This window comes from Pseudonaja textilis, chromosome 2 (assembly GCF_049901715.1).
Source record: "Pseudonaja textilis isolate UNSWEBS1 chromosome 2, rPseTex1.2, whole genome shotgun sequence".
In the NCBI taxonomy this organism is placed as follows: Eukaryota; Metazoa; Chordata; class Lepidosauria; order Squamata; family Elapidae; genus Pseudonaja; species Pseudonaja textilis.
In genome coordinates this window covers 8,337,592-8,360,593 of record NC_141991.1, presented here as the reverse complement: position 1 = coordinate 8,360,593, position 23,002 = coordinate 8,337,592, and the positions used below count along the sequence as shown (strand labels likewise).

At 45.2% G+C, this 23,002-nt stretch overlaps 4 protein-coding genes and 2 long non-coding RNA genes across 7 annotated transcripts in view; 2 read left to right on the top strand and 4 right to left on the bottom strand.

The window, feature by feature from the left end:
* The window catches only part of LOC113451013 (uncharacterized), a 7,259-nt gene extending 6,000 nt beyond the window's left edge, over positions 1-1,259 (bottom strand). The window contains 1 exon segment of the mRNA XM_087927882.1: positions 808-1,259. Coding sequence (XP_087784008.1) covers positions 808-1,161 — 354 coding nt within the window. The 5' untranslated portion in view covers positions 1,162-1,259.
* On the top strand, positions 1,246-3,516 carry LOC148126667 (uncharacterized). The gene is made up of 2 exons (XR_015742501.1): positions 1,246-1,480; positions 3,228-3,516. It is a non-coding gene; the product is annotated as an uncharacterized LOC148126667 (long non-coding RNA).
* Positions 2,481-12,418, bottom strand: LOC148126666 (uncharacterized). Of its 2 annotated transcripts, none has more exons than XM_087928031.1 (4): positions 11,800-12,418; positions 6,768-6,875; positions 5,873-5,999; positions 2,481-5,047 (listed from the first exon to the last, which is right to left on the bottom strand). In XM_087928031.1, exons 1-4 carry the CDS (start codon positions 12,151-12,153, stop codon positions 3,645-3,647), a joined length of 1,992 nt encoding a protein of 663 aa, XP_087784157.1. In that variant the 5' UTR covers positions 12,154-12,418; the 3' UTR covers positions 2,481-3,644. The 2 variants fall into 2 exon arrangements, with proteins under 2 accessions (XP_087784157.1, XP_087784159.1); XM_087928033.1 differs by having other exon boundaries at positions 2,481-5,044; positions 11,800-12,396.
* On the top strand, positions 12,290-21,415 carry LOC148126664 (uncharacterized). The gene is made up of 2 exons (XR_015742499.1): positions 12,290-12,499; positions 20,995-21,415. It is a non-coding gene; the product is annotated as an uncharacterized LOC148126664 (long non-coding RNA).
* Positions 16,010-19,253, bottom strand: LOC148126665 (uncharacterized). The gene has a single exon (XM_087928430.1). It carries the CDS (start codon positions 19,223-19,225, stop codon positions 18,272-18,274), a length of 954 nt encoding a protein of 317 aa, XP_087784556.1. The 5' UTR covers positions 19,226-19,253; the 3' UTR covers positions 16,010-18,271.
* Positions 21,080-23,002, bottom strand: LOC148126663 (zinc finger and SCAN domain-containing protein 32-like). The gene is made up of 2 exons (XM_087928461.1): positions 21,775-23,002; positions 21,080-21,235 (listed from the first exon to the last, which is right to left on the bottom strand). The coding sequence occupies exons 1-2, from the start codon at positions 22,108-22,110 to the stop codon at positions 21,080-21,082; spliced, it is 492 nt and encodes a 163-aa protein (XP_087784587.1). The 5' UTR covers positions 22,111-23,002.

Below are 23,002 nucleotides of genomic sequence, written 5' to 3'. Positions count from 1 at the left end.
TGGGTGTATTTTCTCTGCAATTATGTGCAAGGAAGAGAGACCAGAGGCATAGAAGAGGATGAAAGTGCCTCACCTGCCGCCTCTTTCTGGGCTCTGGGGCAGCTGTGGGGCTGAGCAGGCAGCCTTAGGTGAGGGGAATCCTGACTTTAGGAAACATTTATTAGCCCTTCCAGGTAGACCAGACAAGCTCCACAATCAGAGTTGGTATTCATTAGGTTCTGACCAGTTCTGGACAACCCGGAGTGGAAATTTTGAGTAGTTCGGAGAACCGACAAATCCCACCTCTGACTGGCCCCACCCCATCTATTCTCTGCCTCCCAAGTCCCAGCTAATCAGCTGGGTCTCCTTTGGTTGCCCTGCACAGGAGAACGGAGCTGGAAAGCAGGTTAGTGGAGTGGGGAGGGAATGGGATTTTGCAGTATCCTTCCCTTGCCATGCCCACCAAGTCACGCCCACACAACTGGTAGTAAAAATTTTTTGAATCCTAACACTGCCCATGATGCAGATTAGCTCTCTCTTTAGTGTAAGACCACATTAATAAAATATTTTTAGATCCTCTCCTTGTACTCGCTGGAAAAGTAGGGAGGGTTTTAAATGACAGGTTCTCCTCACCCGCCCCATGGGGGGAATTGAGATATCTTTTGCATTATGGCTGTCCAGTCCACGACAAAGTATGAGGGAAAATAGAACGCGGGAATAAGGTCCCACAATGTTATTCCCACATTCGATTTACTGTTTATATCCCAACACGTGTTTGTTTGTGCAAGGAAGAGAAACGAGGCGTAGAAGAGGATGAAAGTGCCTCACCTGCCGCCCCTTTCCGGGCTCCGGGGCGGCTGCGGGGCCGAGGAGGCAGCCTTCGGCCAGGGCCACAGCCTGGGCGCAGCTCTCCGCCCCGCACTCCCTCAGCCAGCCCGACAGCTCCGGGGGCAGCAGGGCCAGCAGCTGCTCCAGCACCACCAGGTCCAGCATCTCGGCTTTGCTGCTCCGCTCGGGCCGCAGCCACCCCCGGCACAGCCGGTGCAGGCGGCTGCAAAGCGCTCGGGGCCCTTCGGCCTCCCGGGAGACGCAGTTGCGGAAGCGCCAGCGCTCAGCCTCGGAGCTGCGGGGACCTTCGGGGAGGCCGCTCCCCGCCTGTAGGGGAGACCCCGGGGCCTCCATTCGGTCTCCGGCTTCAGGGCAGCCCCGACGCGAGCAAACGACGGACCCTCCACTAGCCAATCGCCCCGCCCCTTTCCCGGTTTCGGGGGGCGGAGGGAAGCAGGGGCGGCTCCGCTCCCTCAGGGCTTCCGAGGCGGGGAAGAGCGGCTGCAAGTCGCTCCCTCCACAGGTTCTCCCTGCCCTCCCAGGCACCGGGGCAGAGACGGCTGCATCCTAGAAGGACAAAGCCCTACTAGGCGACTCCTGTCTAGAGCGTCTCCTATTGCAACTTAGCGTCTGCTCGGCCTGGAAATGGTCCTCTGCGCATGCCCTGTTCTAGGTTAAGGACGCCCGTGTTCAGTCGCTGCGGAAGTATTTAGTGGGGAGCGGGAGGGGATGCGAGTGGGGACAAGCGCTAGGAGGGAGGGATTGATGTAGATCGAATGAAACCTGGCTTGGCTGCCGCTTCTGGGCACTTGGGATTTCTCCCCCCGCCCCCCACCCCAATCCTCTTGGAAATGTGGGCGCATTACTGGGACCCGTGGAAAAAATTAGGGGGAGAGGGAAGAGACTTGAGGAAGGGTGCTGCAAATGGGAGAAATGGGAAGAATCCTGTCAGACATCTAAGCCAGGGGTCTCCAACCTTGGCCCTTTTGAGGCTGGTGGACTGCAATTCCCAGAATGCCTCAGCCAGCTTTGCCGGCTGAGGCATTCTGGGAGTTGAAGTCCCCAAGTTTTAAAGGGACCAAGGTCGGAGACCCCTGATCTAAGCAGTAAATGTATTTATAATTAAATAAATATATAAGCAGTACATGGTTTGGAGGTTCCTTCAGGTTATTTTATTTCTCCTGTTGTCTGTATTCCTGTGGCGATCCTCAATGACCCCCCCCCTTTTTTTTTTTCTAGTGTACAATCTGCTCTGGACCTTTTTAGTTGCTGTTTCTGTCCTGTTGGAAGTCTACGCTTTTTATTCATCTTTTTGGCTGGAGGTTTCCTGGCTGATTAGATTCTTTAAAAGTTGATGTGGTTTCAAGGGGCTGCGCTATCTTAAAAATATCCAGAAATTGACCTCCTGAAGTTGGGTTTCTCCCCCCTAGGTTAGGCCTGTCAAACTGGCAGCCCTCAGGCTGGATACCTCACATGCAGGCCATGCTCACTCCAGCTCTGCAGAGGCAAAATAAGAAATAAATGCGGTATGTCACGATGGAGCCCGTGACGCGACCGAGTTTGACACCCGTTGCCTAGGGTGGACTCAGAATTATCAGGCTCTGTATCATTGACCATGACAACGGGGTCAGGTAGTGAAAAAAAAGAATACACAGAAGGAGACAGCAAGAAAATCACATGCCATAAGAGTTTATTAATAAGGTTCCAAGAATATAAAGTTTCTACTCCAAACTCTGTTGGTGAAGAATAATTGTGTTGGTAACTGCTCAAAAGGAGGTGGTCTTTCTGGGGCTGATCTCACTCCTTCAACTTCTCTTGGTCAGAAGATAATGAAAGGACAAGATTTCTTTAGCTAAAGAAGAAAGGGAAGAAACACGAACACTATTTTGTGGGAACTAACATCTGCAGATTGAAATCCTTTCTAGATTTGGTAAACGTATGCAACTTCAGGTACATGCTCGGTCTCACAAGACAAGATAGAAAGACACTGACTAGAGGACAAACGAAAATTTATGATGCCTTCTAAAGAGTAAAAGAATAGAAGTGGAAATGCAAGAACCACTAGTGGACAAAGGCAGTCATAGAATGGATTCCACGTAATAAAAAGTGTTCACAAAAGAGAGACAAGACATAGTCACAACATCAGCAACTATTACGGACCCAAATAGCAAAGCAAATCTCAAGACCATTATTGGTTTGGAAACATGCGGAACAGACCTTCATCCTACAGTGGATAGACAACGACTAGAATGATGATGAACATTCCATTTCTGTTTTATAGGGTTTTTTTTTTCCAGTCAATTAAGAGGGAAGTCAAGGAAGCTATCAGTCCTCCAGTTGGAAAAACTGGTGGGATGGTGATGGGCAACAGGGAGGAAACTGAAGGGCTTAATTCCTATTTTGCATCCCTCTTTCTACAGGGAGAAGAAAAAGGCAGGTCAAACTAGGAAAGGGAACACCTGGCTGTTCTGAATGAATTCCAGTATTTGGGACCAGAAAGGTTGTTCTGAAGCTCCTTCCGTGGATTTATATCATTTCTTCTATGGGCATTCTTTTATGAGAATTATGGTGTCCTTCCCAAGGAAAGCTTTTTCTACACACCTTACATTTACATGATTTCTCTCCTGTGTGGATCCTCTAATGGTGAGTTAGATAAGAGTCTACTGGAGGCCTTCCACTTTGTCCATTTGGAAGGTTTCCTACCAGCATGGACCCTTTCATGTGACGAGTAAGCTGTTCTTACCCAGTAAAATTATTTCCACCCTCCATTAATATGGAATTTCTGTGTGGATTCTTTCATGAGTAAATGTTTTGTAATTGTTAAAGCTTTCTCCACACTACATGTATTTATATGGTCCCATCTCCATGTGGATCATTTTATGGGAATTAAGTGCCCCTATTTGAGCAAACCTTCTTCCACACTCTGTGCAGTTATATGGTCTCTCCCCTGTATGGATTCTCTCATGGTTAATAAGAGCACTATTCTGACTGAATTGCTTTCCACACTTCGTGCACTTGTATGGTCTCTCTCCAGTGTGGATTCTTTCATGGCGAGTAAGATCTCTGTTCCAGTTAAAGCTTTTTCCACACTCAAAGCATTTATAAGGTTTCTCTACTGAGTGGGTCCTTCTGTGAGAATAAAGAAGTCCTGTCCGAGCGAAGCTTTTTCCACACACTGTGCATTTAAATGGTTTATCCCCTGTGTGTATTGTTTCATGACCAGTAAGACATCCTTTCCGAGCAAAACTCTTTCCACACGCCAAGCATTTATATGGTCTCTCCCCTGTGTGGATCCTTTTATGAGAATTAAGATGTGCTGTTTGAGCAAAGCTTTTTCCACACTCCATGCATTTATATGGTCTCTCCCCAGTGTGGATCCTTTCGTGATGTATTAGACCTCTACTCCAATTAAAGCTTTTCCCACATACTAAGCATTGGTATGGCCTCTCCCCCGTGTGCATTCTTTTATGAGCATTAAGTTGTACTGTTTGAGCAAAGCTTTTTCCACACTCTGTGCACTTATATGGTTTCTCTCCTGTGTGGATCCTCTGATGACCAGTAAGACATCCTTTCTGAGCAAAAGTCTTTCCGCACTCCAAACATTTATATGGTCTCTCCCCAGTGTGGATCCTTTCATGACGAATAAGATCTTTGCTCCAGTTAAAGCTTTTTCCACACTCCAAGCATTTATGTGGTCTTTCCCCTGTGTGTATCCTTTGGTGGAAAATAAGGTGCCAATTGTCAATAAAGCTCTTTCCACACTCCATGCATTTATATGGTCTCTCGCCAGTGTGGATCTTTTTATGAGAATTCAGTTTTCCTTTCTGAGTGAAGCTCTTTCCACACTCCAGGCATTTATATGGTTTGTCCGCTGTGTGGATCCTTTGATGTCGAGTAAGATCGCTGTTCTCAAAAAAGCTCTTTCCACATTCCAGGCAATTATATAGACAAAAGCTTTTTTCATATTCTGGACATTTACACAGCCTCTCATCTATGTGGATCCTCTGGGTGCAATTAAGATTACTCGTGCTACTGAAGCTCTTTCCACACTTCATGCATAGATTCATCTTTTTGCTTAGACTGAAATCCCCCTCATATTTTGAAAATGGGTCCAGTTTCCTATGCTGTATGTTAGGTGACATAAAAGAGAAGGAACGACTCTTTGCAGATAGTGCTTTTTGCAATAAGTCTGGTTGGTTTTCATTCTCACGCCCCAGATCATCACAATCACCATCGCCTGCTTAGAAAAAAAAGAAAACATAAATTCTCATTAGAATTTACAAAGATGGAGAAGGTGGTGGGGGTGTCTCCCTAATGAAAAATATGCCCATTTGAGCATCAGGTTTGGCACTAGCTATGTGTCAAGCTAGGAGAGGGCGAGTGCAAATTGTTATCCAGGTGACTCTAAGGGTATCCAAGGGATTTTTCAGCCCAGAACCAGATTAAGATTTTGCTGTTAATAAGTCAATCTGCCCAGGCATTTCCATGGAGCATCTAAGGCACTGGTAGTCAACTTGGTCCCTACTGCCCACCAGTGGGCGTTCCAGCTTTCATGGTGGGCGGTAGGGGTTTTGTCCCCTACTTTATAAATCACCATTACTCTGGAACTGGTAGGCGGTTAGAGAAAACTTTACTACTGAGATACAAGTGGGCGATAGGTATAAAAAGGTTGACTATCCCTGATCTAAGGCCTTTCACAAAGCTATGGTGAGCATTTCTGCCAAGGCCTTAGTTGTGTTCTAGAAGAGTGACTGCAATGACAACCTTGGACAAAATTGCCCATGAAGTACCTTGGCTGATTTATGATCCGGGAGGGCCCTGGTGGTTAAAGGAAACCAAAGGGAACTGTATGGTGCCGTTTGCGGCAGTGACTCCTTCGCTGGCTATTAGCTACACACTAAACATTCCAAGTCTGATTTTTGTGAGATTAAGAAAGGTTTTACAGGTGGTGGCCAGGAAGAGTTCTGACCACTTGATGCAATTTAGTGCAGGTATCTTCTCCATTTACCTCCGAATGAAAACACCTTTTCCAATGATTGGAACCCAGAGCAAAGAGGATCCTTACCCAGAGCAGCCATATTCATAGCAACTTCCAGCATGACTTCCCTGCACAAGGCCTTTTGGTTAGAATCCAGCAGTGCCCACTCTTCCTCGGTGAAGTCCACAGCCACCTCCTCAAAAGGATCAGAGTCCTAGGAAGACAAAGGAAAACTTCCCCATAAGACAGTCCTCTCTAATATTTTCTTTCTTCGTTCCAAAAGGGAAAAGAGAGCTTGGCCAGAGCCAAGGTCTTTAAGAGTGGGAAACCCCCCTCCACCTCCTCCTTGTTGTTGTTGGAAACATGGCTGAAATGCATCCAGGTTGTAGACTGGCACTCCTTAGGGACCCCCCACGCCCGGTGTGGAATAATTCACCAAGAAGGTTTTGGGCAGAGGTGTCCCATGGCCTCATCTTCCTGGTTCAGCAAAATACAAATGCGTTAGAAAACAGGAAATACGTACTAGCAATTTTTTACCTGGCCGATTTCATTTTATTTGTAAATGACCCCGGAAATATCAAATCACTTGACTTACCATTAAAATTTGTCAGCTTTGAATTAGGGGTTTTTAATATGAGAAATTTGTCCTTCTGGTAATTTATTTTTAAGTGGATATATTGGGCTATTTCTGAAACGGTTTTGGTACAATTGGTATTTTTCATTTCATGGCTTTTATTTTTTAACTGCTTTTCCAAAGTCTTTAGAAAAATATTAAGAAAGATTAAAATCTTCTAATATTACCTTTCCTAATACAAGATTCTTGTGAATTCTGCCAGAAAAGCTTTGAAGGTTGAATAAGTGAGACTCACCGGGTCATTGTGTGGGGACATCAGGTTCAAATTCACACAGACTCAGCATTTGGTTTTCAAAGTAGCTCATGAACGAAAGGGGTTGAAACTTCCCACAAGAAACTCACGCTTACCTGACAAGGTGTCCCCAGTTGGATCCTCCTGAAAAGAATCTCTTCAGAATCATTGGATGGATCTCCTCTTCCCTGGAGCTCTGCTGAGATCCCCGCAATGAATGGATCCTGCAATTGAACGAAATGGCTTTATGATCCACTTTCAAATGACCATTTAACCATTTTAGTTTGCTTGCCTTACATTTCCCCCCTCCAATTGTACTTTTCCAACTGAAGTCAAAATGAGAGAACTTGAGAAGTCCTGCTCTGGGGTTGCCGTTATTTCTGGATAAATGCCTGTCACTTTTGTGAGTTGCTTCTTTTTTATTTCCTATGTTCCTTCTGATCAGGAGATGCTTCTTTATCTTCTGCCCTTTATTTGACGATTTTGGCCTTTCCTTCTTTGTGAATGTATTTATACCTATTCTTATCTCGTCTTTTTTCTCCTTTAGATTTCAGGGCCTTTGTCTCCCGAGAGGGACAGGATCAATCTCCCCTGGGGTGGCTTCTCTATGTCTCTTGCAATGAGACCAGCAACCTGGCATTTCTGGGGAAGATCCTGGAATAAATACCGAGATGGACTTGGGGGTAAAATGCACCCCCTAAAAACACTGTGACTGTCATTAAAAGACAATTTGGATACTTCATTCTATCTCACCTCCAATTCCCAATCAGGTTCAACTTATAAGGAGAAATATTTTAAGATAATTTTGGAAATATAGAAAGCAAAAGCTGAACTGGGGAGAATCTCTTGTTGGGACGGAATGTAACCTTTCAGTAGATTTGGCCAATAAACCACTTTTGCAAAATAATCCTGAAGGATATCCAACATGAATGAATGATATACTCTCTATATCAAAGCACTGGGACAATACAGAGTGCAATATTATTCTAAGGTGGACTGAAAGAATGATGTGCCACAAATTGGGAACAGATCAAAGTAGAATTCATGAGTAACAGTAATGAAAATCATGATAGAAACTTCCATAACCAAAAACTACCCAGAGACAGACTGTTTCCTAAACTGCTTTTTGGAATAATATTCTGTGACATGACATGATTAAAAACTGACATATTACAATTCAACATTTTTTGGTCATAAATTGCAAAACATAGGGAATATGGATCACATAGTATGCATATGTTTGTAAAATATGATGTTTAATTTTTTACTTTCCCTCACTATTGTGGTAGAATAGGGCACATCAAAGCCTATAAAATGTTCTATTTCATTTGTTACGTGCAGCACATGGTCACATATTTTAATGTACATGACTGCTTTCTAGGGCAGGGGTCACCAACCTTTGGGACCTCAGGAACCACTAAATTCATAATTTTAAATCCTGCAGACCACTAATGTGATCTGCCTAATGACCGGCTGGATGGTTGTGGCTAGGTGGTTATGTGACTGGGAGGGCGTGGCCAACTCAATGTAACTCATGTTGAGGGGCACCTCACTGGCCTCTACTCACCCCTCCCCTCCCAGCCAAACCTCACCTGCCTGCCCGGGCTCCTTAGAGGCCCAATGGGATGCAGTTGTTAGAGCTAAAAAGCCGCCAAGGGAAGAGTTGGCCAAACAGCTGGCTCTGTTCAAATTGGATCTGACTGAAAAGGAGGCTCAGCAGAAACACCTCACTGAGGACTAGGAGCAGAGGCTTTCCAAGCAGAGGGAAGACCTGTGGGAATGCAAGGCCAGGTATCAGCACCTGGAAGCTTGGCGGGCTGAGATGGTCAGCCAGTTCCTGGCCATGATGCAGTCCCACTGGAACGAGGCCCTCCGGCTCTTCACCATCAGTGGCGCTTCCCTCCAGCCTTCACCCAAAGCCCCACACCAGGAGGCTGAAACAGACCCCAAGTTGGAATTTCTGCCCCCCTCTGACCCACAGAAAAACACCCCAAAGGGAGAGACTCTCTGCAGCAACACAAATGTTCATTGCACGTATCTGTAGTTTGAGGACCCCTGATTTAGTGCAATATAAAAAATGCAAATAATCTTTCAGCGGACCACCAAAATTGGTCCATGGACCACCAGTTGACTGCTGTTTTAGGGTGTCTGCACACAATAGAGTCAAAAAGCTTGAGGGGGAAAAAAAGGGTTTTCAATGTTTTTGTCTCATAAGATCAAAACTAGGTTTTGAAATATGCAAGTTAAGCACTCTTTGATCCACCTAAACACTATTTTCATGTATTATTTCTTAACTTTTTATGATCCTCTGTTCATTCTTTATACAGATAGTCCTTGACTTGTCACCACATTTGAGCCCAAAATTTCTATTGCTTAAACAGTTAAGTGAGTTTTCCCTCAATTTATGATCTTTCTTTCCACAGTTGTTAAGTGAATCACTGCAGTTGTTAAGTTAATAATGCGGTTGTTTAGTGAGTCTGGCTTCCCCATTGGCTTTGTTTGACAGAAGGTCACAAATGTCAATCACATAATCCAGGGATATGGCAACCATTATAAATATGGGACAAGTACCAAGCATTTGAATTCTGATCATGTGACCATGGCGATGCTGCAATGTGAAATGTGAAAAATGTAAATGTGAAAAATGGTCATAAACAGGGGTGAGAGGCTATCAGTTCTGCCCGATTCTATAGAGCCGGTAGCTCTGAAGAACAGCAGACACTGCACCGGTTCTGTGTTTGTTGCTGTTTGGCCCACCCGCCTGCCCAGGCTCTTACCTGTCCTTTATTTCTTGCTTTTTAAACCTCATGTCAGCCTTCAAGATTTTTCCTTCAAGATTTTTCTCCCTTTGCTTTGCATCTTTCGGCTGTCATAAGTAACGGGGAGAGGAGGGGGGAATGGTTATGGGAAGTGAGCTGGAAGTGTTACAAACCAGAACTGTATAAGCTGGGGGGGTGGGGGGGTACATTCTTGCTTAGGTTTCTATCCTATGCGCAGCTTGCAACCCTTTATCAAACTATGTCAAGGTCAACGGACAGAAGCTTCATCACCACCTGGAGATGCCCACATGATGATATACACAACTTTCAAATGGATGAGCCAATTGAACTATTGGGGGTGGGAACGTTGCCATTACTTTGTATATGTGATTTACGTGCCCATTTTCTCAGATTCAGAATTCTTTTGTTGCTACCACTCGGTTTCCAGTAAAAGATATCTTTTCTCTGATTAAAGGAGTCTAAGTATTTCTTTCTTGGGTTTTGAATGGAGCACCAGCTGACACCTCGGCTGCTTTGCGCGGCACAGCTGAGGTTGAAAAAAAAAAGGAAAAAAGAGGCTTTTCAAACATGCACTTGTGTGCAGCGCTTTTCAGCTGTCCGGGCGGTACAGCCTAAGGTTGATTGACGTGTGGGCGCAAAACGTAATCACTGAACCGGTAGTAATACCAGTTGAATCCCACCCCTAGTCATAAGTTACTAGTCTCAGTGCTGTTTTACTTTGAATGGTCACTAAACAAATGGTTGTAAGTCGAGGACTACCTGTCCTAATTTGCACCTGTGTGAAATACCTATGCTTCCTTGTTTCCTGCTTCTTGCCAGAAATATTATTTAGGAGAAATATAACTTTCCAACATCCAGCTTGGTTAAGAGGTCCTGTTCATGAGAAGGAGAGTTCACTTGTCTTAAGTTCAGCAATAATGATACTAACCAAAATTTCAAAGAGGACCATAAAACAGGGATGTTCCAACTTAGATATGCTTTTGTAAGTGGATGGGGTATTTGGGGAGAGCTATTGTTGGATTCGGGATTGGGGAAAGAGTCCAATCCAGCCTGGGAATCCCAACCGGGGGAAACCATTTATCAGGTCTTCAAGGAGGACCACAACAATGAGATGAGCTCTATCGTCATTACAAAGTCACATTAATAGAATATTGCAATCCTCAAAATATTTTTCCCATCCTCTCCTTTTACTTGCAGCAAAAATAGGAGGGGTTTTTATCATTTTCTCCCCACCCCTCCACCTGAAACCCAACAGGATAGACACAGACTTCAGAGGATAATTAGGACTTCAGAAAAAACAGTTACTACCCACCTGCCTTCAATTGAGGACCTGTATACTGCACGAGTCAAAAAGAGGGCTGTGAAAATATTTACAGACCCCTCACATCCCATCCTAGTTGACTGCTTCAACTCCTTCCCTCAAAACGATGCTATAGAGCACTGCACACCAGAACAACTAGACACAAGGACAGTTTTTTTCCCAAAGGCCATCACTCTGCTAAACAAATAATTCCCTCAACACTGATCAACTGTTTACAAAGTGTGCACTACTATTACTGTTAATCTTCTCACCACTCCTTATCACCCATCCCCTCCCACTTGACTGTTTCCTAGTATGATTTGATTGTTGATTGTACCCTATGACTATCATTAAGTGTTGATTCTTGATTCTTAACCAATGTACCTTTTCTTTATGTATACTGAGAGTATTTACAAATTCCTTGTGTATCCAATCACACTTGGCCAATAAAATATTCTATCTTTTAAATTATGGCTGTCCAGTCTATGACTTTTCCCCATCCTGCAAAGTTATTCCCACATACTATTTACTATTTATATCCCAACACATGTTGCTTGGATGTCTTTTCTCTGCAATTATCAGCAAGGAAGAGACACAAGACAAGTAGAAGAGGATGAAAGTCCCTCACCTGCCGCTCAGGGGCCTCTCTGGTGCCGAACAGGCAGCCTTCGGTGAGGAGGATCCTGACTTTAGGAAACATTTACCAGCCCTTCCAGGTAGACCAGACAAGCCCCACAATGCATATTAGCTCTCTCTTTAGTGCAAGACCACATTAATAAAATATTTTTAGATCCTCTCCTTGTACTCCCTGGAAAAGTAGGGAGGGTTTTAAATGGCAGGTTCTCCTCACCCGCCCCGATGGGGAAACTGAGATATCTTTTGCATTATGGCTGTCCAGTCCACGGCAAAGTATGAGGGAAAATAGAACGCGGGAATAAGGTCCCACAATGTTATTCCCACATTCTATTTACTATTTATATCCCAACACGTGTTTGTTTGGATGTCTTTTCTCTGCGATTATGTGCAAGGAAGAGAAACGAGGCGTAGAAGAGGATGAAAGTGCCTCACCTGCCGCCCCTTTCCGGGCTCCGGGGCAGCTGCGGGGCCGAGGAGGCAGCCTTCGGCCAGGGCCACCGCCTGGGCGCAGCTCTCCGCCCCGCATTCCCTCAGCCAGCCCGACAGCTCCGGGGGCAGCAGGGCCAGCAGCTGCTCCAGCACCACCAGGTCCAGCATCTCGGCTTTGCTGCTCCGCTCGGGCCGCAGCCACCCCCGGCACAGCCGGTGCAGGCGGCTGCAAAGCGCCCGGGGCCCCTCGGCCTCCCGGGAGACGCAGCTGCGGAAGCGCCAGCGCTCAGCCTCGGAGCTGCGGGGACCCTCGGGGAGGCCGCTCCCCGCCTGTAGGGGAGACCCTCGGGCCTCCATTCCGTCTTCGGCTTCAGGGCAGCCCTGACAGAGAGGTAAGCTGCCTCCGGGGCCGCCTTCGGTCACGACGGACCTGCCCCCTCACTCCGCCCCTTTCCCGGGTTCAGGGAGGAGAAGTAGGCGTGGCTCCGCCCCCTCAGGGCTTCTGAGGCAGAGAAGAGCACCTGCAAGTCGCTCCCTCCAACAGGTTCCCTTCTCCTCCCGGCTGCATCCTAGAGGGACAAAGCCCTATTAGACTCCCTCGTTTGTTGCTCCTGCCTAGAGCGTCTCCTAAAGCCACTACGGCCTTTCTGGTCCTCTGCTCGGCTTCAAAGGTGCTCTGCGCATGCCCTGTTCCATGTTGCCGGTTAGTCGCCCGAACTCAGTTGCCGCGGTATTGTTTAGTCGGGAGCGGGACGGGTCGGGAATGATGTCTGTGGTGGAGATTGAGCGGAGCTGCAATGAGCGAAGCTACTTGGAATGAAACCTGGTTGGATTGCTGCTTCTGGACACCTGGGATTTCTTTTTCTTTTCTTTAATTTGGTTTGTCGATTGCTTACAAGATAATAGGTATAAGTAAAAACATAGTTATGAATACATGGATACATATAAGAAAAAAAAAAGAAACAATAGGACAGGGACGGGAGGCATGTTGGTGCGCTTATGCACGCCCCCTACAGACCTCTTAGGAAAGGGGTGAGGGAGGTCAATAGTAGACAGTCTAAGGTTAAAGTTTTTGGGGTTTGGGGATGAAACCACAGAGTCAGTAGAGTATTCCAGACACTGACCACTCTGTTGCTGAAGTCGTATTTCCCGCAATCAAGTTTGGTGCGGTTTACCTTGAGTTTGTACCTATTGTTTGCTCTTCTATTGTTATGGTTGAAGCTGAAGTATTCATTGACAGATAGGACATTGCAATATATGATTTTATATACTATACTTAGATCGGACCAAAGGCGGCGTAGTTGTAGGTTTTCTAGGTCTAGAGTTTCAAGTCTGGTGGCATAAGGTATTCTGCAATGAGTAGAGGAGTGGAGAACTCTTCTTGTGAAATATTTCTGGACTTTCTCACTGTGCTAATATCAGATACGTAATGTGGGTTCCAGACTGATAAGCTGTATTCGAGAATTGGTCTAGCAAATGTTTTGTATGCTCTAGTTAGTAGTGTGATATTACCAGAGAAAAAGCTATGTAAGATTAGGTTAACAACTCTTAATGACTTTTTGGCTATGTAGTTACAGTGGGCTCTAGCACTTAGATCATTAGAGATGAGTACTCCAAGATCCTTGACAGTTTGGATCATCAACAAGGTCTTGACTATTCAGCCTGTATTTTATTTTCTGATTTTTTTTTGCCAATATGTAAGACAGAGCATTTATTTGTTGAGATTTGCAGTTGCCATTTGTTTGACCATTCTGATACATAGTCAAGGTCTTTTTGAAGGGTAGCAGTATTGTCTGTGGTGTTGAATAGCTTTACATTGTCAGCGAAGAAGACACAGTTGCTCTTAATATGATCAGAGGTCATTTATGTGCAATCCTCTTGAAAATATGGATGCGTTCATGAGACACATGGAAAAATTTGGAGTGAGATGGAAAGAGTCCTATGGCAGGCATCCAGCCAGTAAATCTGTTTATATACTAGTTTGATACCCGTTCTTCACTACAAAACTATGTGGTCGGACTTAGTTCTTTGAGAAAAAATTCTGTCTCTGCCTACCAGTATCCATCAGTAGTCATCTGGCTAGCGTCCTGTCAGTAAGTCAGAGTTGAGGGCTGTTTGGAAACTGAAACAGTATTAGCAGTGTGAGCAGGAGACAGCAAGGAGCCTGGGTGTGGCTTAGCCCAACTGTTCAGTGCTAAAGCTGCTTGGTTCTGTGAAACTAAAACTGAAACTACTCTGCTTGTGTTTTGCATTTGGAGGAATTTCTTTTCAGGGGGGAGGGGGAGTAAAACTCCTTAGCATCAGTGTGTGTTAATAATAATATAGGAAATACTAATGCTCTGATGGTAATTTTGAAAAATCCTTTCTTAGCACCTAGAAGCCAAGAAGAACATGTGCCAAATTTCAAGTTTGTAGGCTTTGCGGTTCTGGAGATTTTGTGATGATGCGTCAGTGGTATTTTGCTTTTAGATATATAGATTATTAATATATAAGAAATAAATGGTTTGGGATTCTTTCAGGCTAGTTTATTTTTCCTCTCTGTTGTCTATATCAGTGGTCGCCAACCAGTGGGCCAGGGACCACTGGTGGTCCACGAGAAAATTTTGTGGTCTGTAGAGAAATGTCACCACAAAATGGAGATACAGTCGTTTAGGCTAGGTGGTGTTTCTTCCTGTGGGAACAAAAGCTGACCTTGCTGAGACCTGAAGGTGAAGATTTATGACACCAGGCAATGTTGATTTACTTCTATTGGAGAATATGACTTTTAGGGGTTGTTTCTAACTTGCAATATTATATGGTGTAATTCCAGGTTGTGTCAGATCCGGAATTACAACAGACCTTGCCAATTCGATGCTATTCTAAATAAAAGAAATTATTATGGAAGATGGAGTTTGTTTTCTTTTTGAATGGGTTTCATCACTTGGAAACCTGACAATTGAGGCCTTTCAACTCTGGTGCTGGAGAAGACTCCTGCGAGTCCCTTGGACCACAAGGCCATCCAACCCGTCAGTTAGAGATCAACCCTGACTGCTTCTTAGAAGACCAGATCCTGAAGATGAAACTCAAATACTTTGGCCACCTAATGAGAAGGAAGGAATCCCTGAAAGAGCCTAATGCTGGAGAAGATTGAGGGCAATAGAATGGGATGAGAGAGAATGAGGTGGCTGGATGGAGTCACTGAAGCACTAGGTGGGAGCTTAAATGGACTCCAGAAGATGACAGAACAAGAAGGTCTGGAGGAACGTTGTCCATAGGATTGTGAGGGATCGGACGCAACTTCACAACTAACAACAAAAAATAATCTCCCCTATACCTTTTCTGTTTTACATCTATTTCTGTTCTGTTGGAAGTCTTTTTGTTCATCTTTGTTCTTGATCATTCCAGGCTGGTGGATTCATGTAGAATTAATCTGGTTTCAAGGGATTGTGTTACATTAAAAAAAAAACACCAGAAATTAACCTCCAGAAGTAGGTTTGTCCCCTAGAGCAGTGGTTGCCAACCAGTGGGCCAGGGATCATTGGTGGTCCATGAGAAAATTTTGGTGTTCCACAAAGAAATGTCACCCCCAAATGCAGGATGTGTGGAACACAAACGGCCCATGGGAACACAAGGCTTGCATTGCGAACATGAGGTAGTAAGGGGAGGGGTGAAAGGGTGGTGGGGGGAACTTGCCCCATTCACCCCACATGCCTCGTCTGGCCAGCGGGCTGCTTCTTTCTTCTTCTGCTTTTGGCTGCAGTCAAGGAAAGTAGCAAACATCTTTCTTTCTCTCCCCCAAACTCTACCAGAAATGAGTCTTTGGCACCCTGCAAGGCATCCTGCTCCAAGAGGTTGCATGGCGTGACAAGTCTCACACAGACTCATTTCTGGTGGAGTTTGGGGGAGAGAAAGACCTCTACTGCTTTTCTTGCATGAAACCAAAAATCTCTCTCTTTCTCCTCCTGAGAACAGAGCTGGAGACAGTATCCTGCGATCCGGAATAAAGAATGATCAATCGGTAGGAAAACGGGGTGAGGAATTTTCCTGCAGACTTTTTGGGGGGGTATTTTCCCAGGGTCTCTGGTCCACGGGATTTAAAATTATGAGTTTGGTGGTCCCCGAGGTCCAAAAGGTTGACGACCCCTGCCCTAGAGGGACTCAAATATGAGGCTCAGTATTGTTGATCATGTTCACAGGATGATAGTAAAAAAAGAATACACAGGAGATTGTAGGATAATTGCAGATCAATTCATTAAGAGTTTATTAAAGTTCCAAACTCTAAGAGTATAAGATGTTTCTTACTCAAAATACACTGCTCAAAAAAATAAAGGGAACACAAAAATAAGACATCCTAGATCTGAATGAAATATTCTTATTAGTTTGTTCATTATAGTTGAATGTGCTGACAACAAAATCACACAAAAATTATCAATGGAAATCAAATTTAACAACCCATGGAGGTCTGGATTTGGAGTTACACTCAAAATTAAAATGGAAAAAAACACTACAGGCTGATCCAACTTTGATGTAATGTCCTTAAAACAAGTCAAAATGAGGCTCAGTAGCGTGTGTGGCCTCCACGTGCCTGTATGACCTCCCTACAATGCCTGGGCATGCTCCTGATGAGGTGGCAGATGCTCTCTTGAGGGATCTACTCCCACACCTGGCTAAAGCATCCCCCAATTCCTGGACAGTCTGTGGTGCAATGTGGCATTGGTGGATGGAGCAAGACATGACGTCCCAAATGTGCTCAATTGGATTCAGGTCTGGGAAACGGGCGGGCCAGTCCATAGCATCAATACCTTCATCTTGCAGGAACTGCTGACACGCTCCAGCCACATGAGGTCTAGCATTGTCTTACATTAGGAGGAACCCAGGGCCAACCACACCAGCATATGGTCTCACAAGGGATCTGAGGATCTCATCTCGGTACCTAATGGCAGTCAGGCTACCTCTGATGAGCACATAGAGGGCTGTCCAACCCCTAAAGAAATGCTACCCCACACTATTACTGACCCACTGCCAAACCGGTCATGCTGGAGGATGTTGCAGGCAGCAGGTTCTCCATGGCGTCTCCAGACCCTGTCATGTCTGTCACATGTGCTCAGTGTGAACCTGCTTTCATCTGTGAAGAGCACAGGGCGCCAGTGGCGAATTTGCCAATATTGGTGTTCTCTGGCAAATGCCAAACGTCCTTCATGGTGTTGGGCTGTAAGCACAACCCCTACCTGTGGACATCGGGCCCTCATACCACCCTCATGGAGTCTGTTTCTGAATGTTTGAGCAGCCACATGCACATTTTTGGCCCGCTGGAGGTCATTTTGCAGGGTTCTGGCAGTGCTCCTCCTGTCCCTCCTTGCACAAAGGCGGAGGTAGCGGTCCTGATGCTGGGTTGTTGCCCTCCTATGGCCTCCTCCATGTCTCCTGATGTACTGGCCTGTCTTCTGGTAGCACCTCCATGCTCTGGACACTATGCTGACACAGCAAACCTTCTTGCCACAGCTCGCATTGATGTGCCATCCTGGATGAGCTGCACTACCTGAGCCACTTGTGTGGTTGTACACTCCGTCTCAGGCTACCACTAGAGCGAAAGCACCGCCAGCATTCAAAAGTGACCAAGCCATCAGCCAGAAAGCATAGGAACTGAGAAGTGGTCTGTTGTCACCACCTGCAGAACCACTCCTTTATTGGGGATGTCTTGCTAACGGACTATGCTTTCCACCTGTTGTCTACTCCATTTGCACAACAGCATGTGAAATTGATTGTCAGTGTTGCTACCTAAGTGGACAGTTTGATTTCACAGAAGTGTGATTGACTTGGAGTTACATTGTGTTAAGTGTTCCCTTTATTTTTTTGAGCAGTGTATGTTGGGAAACTGAAATAGTGAGGAATAATTGCCTCGGCAACTGTTCAAAAAGTTTCCTATCTGGATGTGATCTCACTCCTTGGTCTGATCAAGATAACAAATGAAAATGAAAACATTTAGAAAAATCTTAAGAGGAAAGAAAAGACTATGGCCATTTTGTGGGAATTAACATAACTCTGTAGGTTGAAAAGCTTTCTAAATTTCATAAAATCATGTGAATACTAATTTATAGAGGTTTTTAGGTAAATTAGGAGGAAAGCCAAGGATGCAGTTTGTTAATTTCCACACTCCATGCATTTATACGGCCTCTCCCCAGTGTGGATTGTCATGAAAATTAAGTTGTCCTTTCTGAGCAAAGCTCTTTCCATTCTGTACATTGAAATGGTTTCTCCCCTGTATGGATTTTTTCATGACTTAGAAGATCACTTTTCTGAGTAAACCCTTTTCCCACATTCTAAGCATTTATATGGTCTCTCCCCAGTGTGAATCCTTTCATGACGGATAATATCGCTGTTCCAATGAAAGCTTTTTCCACACTCCCTGTATTTATACTGTTTTTCCTCCCTATGCATCCTTTGGTGAAAAGTAAGGTGCCATTTGTTAATAAAGCTCTTTCCACAATCCAAGCATTTATATGGTTTTTCCACTGTTGTGGATCCTTTTATGAGAATTAAGATGAGCTGTTTGAGCAAAGCTTTCTCCACACACTGTGCATTTATATGGCTTCTTCTCTGTGTGGATCCTTTTATGAGAATTAAGATGTACTGTTTGAGCAAAGCTTTTTCCACATTCCATGCACTTGTATGGTTTCTCCCCAGTGTGGATCCTTTTATGCGAATTCAGATGAGATGTCTGAGCAAAGCTTTTTTCACACTCTGTGCATTTATATGGTCTCTCCCCAGTGTGGATCCTTTTATGACGAATAAGACTATTGCTCCAGTTAAAGCTTTTTCCACACTCCATGCACTTGTATGGTTTCTCCCCAGTGTGGATCCTTTCATGATGTATTAGAACTCTGCTATAACTAAAACTTTTCCCACATTCTAAGCATTTATATGGTTTCTCCCCAGTGTGGATGCTTTTATGAGAATTAAGATGAGCTGTTTGAGTGAAGCTTTTTCCACACTTCAAGCATTTATATGGTTTCTCCCCAGTGTGGATCCTTTCATGACGAATAAGATTATTTCTCCAGTTGAAGCTTTTTCCACACTCCAAGCATTTATATGGTTTTTCCCCCTTGTGTATCTTTTGATGGAAAGTAAGGCGCCAGCTTTCAATAAACCTCTTTCCACATTCCATGCATTTATACGGTCTCTCCCCAGAGTGGATCTTTTTATGAGAATTAAGTTTTCCTTTCTGAATGAAGCTCTTTCCACACTCCATGCATTTATATGGTTTCTCCCCAGTGTGGATCCTTTCATGACGAATAAGACCTTTGCTCCAGTTAAAGCTTTTTCCACACTCCATGCATTTATAAGGTCTCTCCCCAGTGTGGATTTTTTTATGAGAATTCAGTTTTCCTTTCTGAGTGAAGTTCTTTCCACACTCCAAGCATTTATATGGTTTACCCGTTGTGTGAATCATTTGGTGTTGAGTAAGATCACTGTCCTCAAAAAACCTCTTTCCACACTCCAGGCAATTATATGGTCTGCGCCCTGTGTGGATTTTTTTAGGACAAATCATCTGTGTTTTCTGACAAAAGCTTTTTTCACGTTCTGGACATTTACACAGCTTCTCATCTATGTGGCTCCCCTGATGGCAATGAAGTTTACTCTTGCTACTGAAGCTCTTTCCACAGTTCATGCATAGTTTCATCTTTTTGCTTAGACTGAAATCCCTGTCATGTTTTACAGACCTTTGTGGTTTATGGTCCCTATGCAGTATTTTAGGTATAGTAAAAGAGAAGGAATGGCTCACTGCACATACTCCTCTTTGCCGTTTCAATAACCTCTGCTGCTTGTCCTTCTTATTCTCTAGCCCATTCCAATCACAATCACCTGCTTAGAACAAAAGAAAACATAAATTCTCATTAGAACTTATGAGAAGTGGGGAGGTGTCTCCCCAATGAAAAATATGCCCATCAGGTTTGGCACCAGCTATGTGACAGCTAGGAGAGGGTGGGTGCAAATTGTTATTCAGGTGACTCTAAGGGTATCCAATGGATTTTTCAGCCCTGAACCAGATTAAGGTTTTGCTGTTAGTAGGTCAAGCTGCCCAGGCATTTCCATGGAGCATCTAAGGCCTTTCACAAAGCCATGGTGAGCATTTCTGCCAAGGCCTTTCTTGTGTTCTAGAAGAGTTTCTGTGATGACAACCTTCGACAAAATTGCCCATGAAGTGCCTCGACTAGTTTGTCATACAGGGGCCCCAGACAGTTAAAGGAGCTCTCAAAAAGGTGGCAGTGGTTCCTCGATGGATATTAATTACACACTAACCAGTCTGACTCTGATTTTCCTGAGGTTAGAAAGGTTTTACAGGTTATGCAATTTAGTCCAGCTATGCTACCCATTTATATCCTATTGAAAACACCTTTCCCAATGAATGGCACCCAAAGCAAAAGGGGTCCTTACTTAGTGAAGCTACATTTGTAGAAACATCCAGCATGACTTCCCTGCACAAGGCTTTCTGGCCAGAATTCAGCAGTGCCCACTCCTCCTCTGTGAATTCCATAGCCACCTCTTCAAAGGGAACACTGCTCTGGAAAGGAAACATCATCTTCATCAGTAGATAATCCTCTTTTGTTTTCTTTCTTATTTCCAAACAGAAAATGGAGCTTTCCAGGAGATCAAATGGACACTTTCTTGTAGGACAGGCATAAGTTATGCAGGTCACAACGTCCTTAAAGCTGGGAAGCCACCCTCCACCTCCGTCATGCTGCTGTTGTAAACATGGCTTAGATATAGCCAAATGGTAGAATGATACTCCCTGGGGTCATATCCCACCCCCCCCAGCCTGGAATAACTCACAAGGAGGTTTTGGGCAGAGGATCATCTCCCTGGCTCAGCAAAATACAAATTTGTTACAAAACAGAGTATACCTACTAAGAATTTTTTACCTGGTCTGTTTCAAAATGTTGAAAATGACTCTGGAAATATCAACTCACTTGACCAACAATCTTATCTGTCAGCTTTAGGGATTTTTATGTGAGAAATTTGTCCTTCCCATAAATTACTTTTAAGTGGATATATTGGTCTATATGTTGGATTCATATTGTTTCGCTTTATGGCTTCTACTTTATAACTGCTTTTCCAACATCTTTAGAAACATGTTAAGAAATATTAAAGTTTTCCAATATATAAATTAAACCTCCTAATACAAGACTCCTGAGTATTGTCCTTTGTTTTTCCTCCCAGAACAATTTTGAAAGTTAAATGAGACTCACTGAAACATTCTGTGGAGACACCAGGTTCAAATGCACACAGACTCAGCATTTAGTTTTCAAAGTGGCTCAGAGTTTGAACTTTTCACAAGAAACCCACTTACCGGGCAAGATGTCCCCAGTTGGATCCTCCTGGAAAAAAGCTCTCTTGAATTACTTGATTGATCTCGTCCCTGGTGCTCTGCTGAGATTTCCCCCCTATATGGCTCCTGCAACTGAAATAATAGCCTGCTTTATGATCCACTTTCAAATGACTGTAACCATGTTCGCTCTCTTGCATTACTTTTTTTCTCTCCAATTGTAGTTTTGCAACCAAGTCAAAATGGGAGAACCTGAGAAGTCCTGCTTTGTGGGTTGCTGTTATTTCTGGATAAACACCTGCCATTTTTGTGGAACATTTCATTGCTTCTTTATTTCCTATGCGCCTTCGAGGTAGTCCAGACAAGAAACACAACAATGGAGATTAGCTCTATCTTCAGTAGAAAGTCATATTAATAGAATATTGCGATTCTCAAAATATTTTTCCCATACTCTCCTTTTACTTGCAGCAAAAGTAGGTGGGGTTTTTATATTTTTTTCCCCCCACTCTCCCATCTCCATCACCCAATGGGAATTGCGATTATCTTTTAAATTATGGTTGCCCAGTCTGTGACTATTTTCACCATCCCCACATGTTTTGTCTGCGTGTCTTTTCTCTGCGATTATGTGCAAGGAAGAGACACAAGAGGCATAGAAAAAGGTGAAAGTGCCTCACCTGCCGCCCCTTTCCGGGTTCCGGGGCGGCTGCGGAGCCGAGGAGGCAGCCTTCGGCCAGGGCCACCGCCTGGGCGCAGCTCTCCGCCCCGCACTCCCTCAGCCAGCCCGACAGCTCCGGGGGCAGCAGGGCCAGCAGCTGCTCCAGCACCACCAGGTCCAGCATCTCGGCTTTGCTGCTCCGCTCGGGCCGCAGCCACCCCCGGCACAGCCGGTGCAGCCGGCTGCAAAGCGCCCGGGGCCCCTCGGCCTCCCGGGAGACGCAGTTGCGGAAGCGCCAGCGCTCAGCCTCGGAGCAGCCGCTCCCCGCCTGAACGGTAGACTCCTGGGCTTCCATTGGGTTTCCGGCTTCAAGCGCAACCCGACGGGGAAAAAACTCCCTCCGGGGCCGCCTTCGGTCACAGCGGACCTGCCTCCCGGACCCAGTCGCCCCGCCCCATTCCCGGTTTCACGGGGGTTTGAAGGGGGCGGGCTCCGCTCCCTCAGGGCTTCTGAGGCTGAGGAGAATAGCTGCAAATCCTTCCCGCCAAAACTTCCCGCGCCCTCCTGGTCTCCCTCACTCTGTCAGCCGAAGAGTCTTGCTTCCTAGAGAGGGAAACCCTTATAAGCGCCCCCCCACCCCACCCCATTTACTGCTCTTGGCTACAGCTTCTCTTAGGGCAACCACGACCTCCCCTGTCCCGTGCTCGGCATCGAGGGCTGACAAAGGTTCTCTGCGCATGCCCTGCTCCCTACCGACGGTTAAAGGACGCCCTAGTTCGCCTCATGGTGGAACGTTTCCTCGAGAGCGGCAGGGGATGCCAGTGGGGGGGAAGGGCTCTAGGGGTCCGAGAATGATGGGTGCGGTGAAAATTGAGCTGGGCTGAAATGAGCGAAGCGCCTTTGGATATAACCTGGTTTGATGGCTGTTTCTGGCCGCCTGGGACTTTTCTTTCTCCCGCAATCCTCTTCGAAATGTGGGTGTGTTCCTGGAACAGGTGGAAGAAGGGGAGGGAGATGAAATGGGTGATGCTTCCAATGTGGGGAAAGGAAAGATCGCAGGGAAGCCATACACAGGGACGTTTATTATGAAATAAACATGCAAACAGTAATGCTTTGGGAGTTCCTTCACAGCTGTTTATTTGTCCTGTTATGTGTATTCCTGTAGTGGCGCTCAATGAAATGACACCCAAAGGTGCTTGTTCAAAAGACAACCGGACTCTGATTTTGCTTGAAGATGGTTTAGCTTC